General features: G+C 45.4%; 1 protein-coding gene across 1 annotated transcript in view; it reads left to right on the top strand.

Moving 5' to 3' along the window:
* The first annotated feature begins 2,250 nt into the window (after positions 1-2,250).
* Positions 2,251-5,657, top strand: part of LOC104942151 (ephrin type-A receptor 4-like) — a 6,362-nt gene continuing 2,955 nt past the window's right edge. Inside the window, exons 1-2 of the mRNA XM_010767349.1 lie at positions 2,251-2,503; positions 4,194-4,261. Coding sequence (XP_010765651.1) covers positions 2,407-2,503; positions 4,194-4,261 — 165 coding nt within the window. The 5' untranslated portion in view covers positions 2,251-2,406. The remainder of the gene's footprint in view (positions 2,504-4,193; positions 4,262-5,657) is intronic.

Raw genomic sequence — 5,657 nt, forward strand, 5'->3', positions numbered from 1 at the left:
AGGGAGGGGGGGCTTCTACTCTGGGAAAAAAAAAGTGCCAATAGTTTGACAGGAAGATAAAGGAAACGATGGGAGTGTAATCAATCAAAAAAACCTACGACACAAATAGAGGAAGACAAGAGACACCGTCCGCCCACTCGTCCCGACCACCATCACAGTCCGCCATTGTCGGCCTGCTACTCTTCACCTCGCCATTGGTTGAAAAGATCAAAAGTCCCCAGGTGCCCCTCTGGCTTTTCGAGGTTGCCAGGCGTGTCGTCAGGGGAGAAAACAGGGGAGAGTGCCCTCCATCCCTTCATCTGTGGATGGAGTACTGTACAATCAATGTTCTGGGCTAAATTGGCCAATTTCAGTAGAGCACCAGGTGCTTTATTACGACAGTGGAGATACTTCCGCAGGAGAAACCACAAAAAGCACAGTATCCCGTCCCCAGGAAACTCTCATAACCCCTCCATTAAATCCCCAAATCAGCCATTTCTTTGAGCAATCCAAGATCCAGCTGCCCCCTCAGACCGTTCAGACTTAAAAAAAGTACTTCCTTTCTTAGAGTGGCATCTATGAGGGGAAACGAAGCCACACTATGTCTGTAAAAGCATTTGAGACAATGGCAGGTCTATTCGCAGTGAGATCACCCCTATGAGAACATGTTCCCTTGTATGGGCAGAAAGAAAAAGATCGTAGCCAAGTCTTGAAGCCCGAGGTTGGTGTGACATCAACAACAAGCCAATGAAAAGGATTGCTATCTGCCAAATGTTGATGCTAGAGGCTACAGACAATATATCATATTCATACAGAGACGTTCATATGTGTGTGTGTGTGTGTGATGAGATGAGAAGGAAAACCGGTATTCAGACACCTGCTAAGAGAGAGGAAACGTTCTTATAGCCTGCGCTGAGTCACAAACAGGCCTCTGAAGACAAATAAAGCTCCTAAATTCAAAATGTATGCAGCTTTTATTCAGATGTTAAGGATAGAAAATTTGACAAGTGAGAAACGAACAATATTTTATTACAACCCAACACACTGAAAAAAGTGAAACGTTGACTTTAATTCAATGTTAAATTAGGGTCAACTTTTTAGTATTGCTTTCAACTAACCTAATAGAGTTACGTGACATTTGTTGACGTAATACATTTCATTAAAGTCAACGTGTCACTTTTTTCGGTGCAGGAAGCGGTGCCGAAGACCTCTGAAGAAGACACAACATTATAAAGGAGTGTGTTGTGGTGGTGGGAGGATATCTGTAGTCAGTGTGTGGCAGTGTGCGGTGAAGCAGAACGCCCTAACCTGCCCACGCGGTGACAATCTCCCCTGCAGATCACTGAAAGGTTGCGTGCCTGCCTGTGCACCGGGCACCTCTCCTGGGAGCAATAGAAGACCTGTGTAGGAGGACATAAAAGAGTGAGAGCACCCTGGGCAAAACCCCAAACCTGGACACAGCTGGCTTTTCTCAAACCCGAACAATCCAGCCTTTGTTTGAGAGAAAGCTGCATCAATTCCTGCCCGCCATTCACCTTTTGCAGCTCAAGCCTGCTCTTAGCTCGTACTGACGGATGGATCTCTGTGCACGTTTCATCATAAATACCCATAACACCTTGATAATATTAGAACAATAGCCGGTGAACCATAATCCAATACCTGCTCTCCACAGATCACAAAACAAGGCATTGTCAATTTCCCCAAAGTGCAATAGCTTGTAATGTTAGGGAGGTCATGCTCATGCTTGTTCTTTAATCCAATTGTGGAGGGAGAACAGGAGTCGGGATCTCCGCTAGGTGGCGACCTTGGACCGACGCGGCTCACCTTGAGCAGCGCTGCGCTTCACTGGAGACAGAATACATGCAGGGTGAGGAGAGCAGAGGACACACTGACTGACGCATTGCATTTGGATATACACATATACAGTTATGGACCAGTGTGTGTGTTAGGGAAGCAGTGATTAAAGCAGGTTTGTCATCAGTGTTTTGGAAATGTAGGCACCGTTTTCACCACTAGAAATGACATTTGCTCGCATTGCTTTCTTATAAAGTCAATCTGACTCAGAGTTTAACATCACCATTGCACACGCTTTGTGGAAAATGCCACCTCACGCTACTGGTAAATGAGAGAGTGACTTGTTTCGGGTGTGCAAGAGGGGGGGGTAATGATTATTCTCCCCTCTAACCCCAGTCCACTATACGCTTCCTATATGGATTGACGGGCTCCGCGTCAGAGCGCACCAGTAGACCCGCCTCCTGGCTGTGGAGCTGCGTCTCTCTCACCCTGTCCGCTCCAAAACCCATATTCCACTGGGAGAGAGAGAGAGAGGGAGAGAGAGAGAGGGAGTGAGAGAGTGAGCAGGACCTGGGAGAAGAAGAGCAACGAAAGAAAAAGAGGAGAGAGAAAAACGGAACAACAACGACACAAATGGCACTCATGGCAGGGATTTTGTTCACCGCCACCTTTCTTGTTTTTGGGATTTCTACATTTGTTTCGCCAGCACGGATATACCCCCCGAATGAAGGTAAGGTTGTTGGGAGAACGAAAAAAAAAGCTGCCGCGGACTTCTGACTTCATCCCCACGGCTCCGTGGCCCCGTGTGTTTGTGCTGCGGAGACTCAGTGCTAGTTGCGAGAGGTTTAATGTTGGAAAACACCGACGGTCACCTTTACGCAGCGACTTTTTGTGAGCTGCATGTGAACAGAAGGAGAAGTGGCTTCCCAAATGCGCAGCGGCTGGTTGGGTCTCGGCTCGGGCTTTGGAGCAGCCGATAGCCAGAAATGCTTGCAGCCGCGATACGTGCTGATCTCTGTTTGGAGAGAAGGTCAAGCTGCTTTACGCATACAATATAAGTTGAATGCGTATAGCGTCTATTAAAAAATAGCCTACGTGTTTTTTTTAAATAGCAGTGAAGTGTACGAGTCAGTGGGAGACTCGCACACGGGCCGAGCAGATCTTTATTTATCAATTTCAGATTATCTCTCAGTGATCGCTCCTGCTATCAGAGTGGGTTTAACTGAACGGTGATTATGGGAATGACAGTAAACCCGATTGTAAAAGTTGAATTGTGCAGCGTTGGTGTATTGGATGCACACCGAATACAAAAAATAAAAGGTGCATGGAGAATAAAAACAGTTCTTCGGTTTTATGCTATCAAGCTTTCTTAAAGGCGACTAAACGTTAAAGTGCACGATGTTTAAATGGAGCAACACACACAAGAGCTAGGGAGATTTCGGGACTCCAGTTGCCTGCTCGAAGTCCCGGGGTGCAGGGTGTCCAGTTTCCAAATGTTAGGCCCAATACAGGGTCTAAACGCACTACTTTCCAGTGCACATACTAATGAATAAAGTACTTTATTTGATCTAAAACCATCACATTAATGCATGGAGTCTGTCTCTTGCAGAATGATGTTTCTTTATCTGCTCGGCACAGAGCTGTTTGACACAACAAGTACAAAATGCTGCAGCCCGGGCTCAGGGAAGTTACATATCAAACAAATGTTTCAAATTTAAAAAGGAACAGTCTGTATTGTACCTAATAATTTATATGGTGGACTTGCATAACGGGCTTGTTTATTAATTTATACCGAGCAGCTGATTTACTAACACTGGATTCAAACCCCTAAAAAACAGGAATACTTAATGCAGTTTTATTCAATCGAACATATGTTTTAATTAATTATTCACAGACGTCCTGTTTTACCTTTTTCTCGATAAATTGTTGCGTGAGACAAGACGTCTGTCTCAAGTATTTGAAATGCGTTTTGTTCTTCACCGTCCCACGTTTCCCACTGCACACGGCTCCCTAATTGATTCCGATCACATCAAACGTGCTCCGGGCCGACGGCTGAGCAAAATGAAACAGCATTTCTTTGAAGACACTGGGGAAAGACATTTGTGTTTCTAGCTAAATCTTTATGCTAACGAAAATCGATCAAAAACGACATGCGTTTGTCACAGCAGGGAATTACGCAAAACAAAACACGTACAAGACTCGATGGCCTGGTATTTATTCTCTTTGTGTACATCCATCATGAGAACATGTCTCTACTTAAAAACATTAGGGATGAATACAAAGCAGTGTTTTCAATTCATTATGCCTTCATTTGAAACCAATTTGTATTTCTCAGTGTCAGACCCAAGCGGATCATAATGTAAATGCCAATGCTGATGTTTTTTTTTTATTTGCTCACTTCTCCCATTCTTGTTTTCCAGTCACGTTATTGGACTCCAGATCCGTACAGGGGGAGCTGGGATGGGTCGCCAATCCGACAGAAGGAGGGGTAAGTTCTGCAAAGAAGTGTACCCTTGTTAGGACGCATGGTCCCCTATTGAGCAAAAATGGAGAGATAATATCCACTATTGGCACGAGATGTGTGGAGTGGACCGCCAAACACATACACAGCGCTCTTTGATAAGATTTAGTCCTGGTGAGCCTTTTATGGGAATATCGTTGTTGATGATTTACTGTGCAGCTGTCTAGGGATACAGGCTAAGGGCGAGATGAAGGCATTTTACACTAAAATATGGTGAAATAGAATTTGCCGTTTTGTTCTAGGATACAGAGACCCTCAAAAATAACCTCCAGGGCCCCATGAGGTCCCTCAAATCCACTTTGAGAACCACCGGTCTATAGGGACCCCCCCCCCTGAGCCCCAACCCACTGCTCCCCTTTCTCCTCGCTCCCCTTCTCTCTAACCGCTCTCTGTAATGGTCAGATGCAGGAGGCGATACTGCTGCGGGCATCAGGTTTCCTGAATAGACGGTGGATTGAATCGGTCTTTGTGGAGAAACTTTATATCCCTTTCCACCATTGAGTGGAAGAGAGGGAGAAGGAGAGGGGCTTGGCAGCTGAGAGAGGGTCCTCTGGAGTGGATGAATAAGGGGGGAAAGTGCAGAGGGGTTTAGCTCTTGCCGCAGGTCGACTGGATCTCGCTGTAAAGCAACGGGACACAGGGTCGAAGCAAATGTGTGATCCTGCAGTCTAATTGGGATATGGCTCCGATAAGAGAAAGAACGAGGGGCCCCACAGCGTTAGGATGTGCCACGGGCATGAGACGGTTCAGGAAAGGTATGAGGCACATGCTATACCTGAACCAAGTCTTAATTTAAATGGGATCTCTCAGAAAACAAGGCCAGACCTAAATTCAACAGTCAGCTCGAACTCCACCGTTTGCTTCCAAAGAGAAATGTGATGGTAAACACAAGGCAGCCTTTTCATTCTTGCACATGCCATACCTTAACCCTTAGGAGTCATGTGACCTGTTCAAGCCGGCACCGCATACAAACTGCTGCTTCTGTCAAAAGTACTGGCTTGAAACTCTACGCCAGTGTTTGTGTCACGCAGGTAGACCCGGTGAAACCGTAGATACGACGGTTTAAAGTTCATACAAAAATATACTACGTCTTCATTTAAATGGGATTTCTCAGGAAACAAGTAAACACCTCAATACACAATTCAACAGTGTTCCCACAGTCAGCTGTAACTCCACAGTTTGTTTCCATAGAGACATTTGATGATAAACACAACGTTACTTTGAATTATTCACTAAATTAATACAAATTAGAGACAATCACGTGAACTAATGAATCGGCATCCAGAGGGAACAGATTTCCAACCTTGTGCAGCTGTTTACAGGCTCTGCTCCCAAACGATGAACTTGGCCGATGCTGCATTCA

The sequence above is a fragment of the Notothenia coriiceps genome, unplaced genomic scaffold (assembly GCF_000735185.1).
Source record: "Notothenia coriiceps isolate Sejong01 unplaced genomic scaffold, NC01 NC01_scaffold00004197, whole genome shotgun sequence".
In the NCBI taxonomy this organism is placed as follows: domain Eukaryota; kingdom Metazoa; phylum Chordata; class Actinopteri; order Perciformes; family Nototheniidae; genus Notothenia; species Notothenia coriiceps.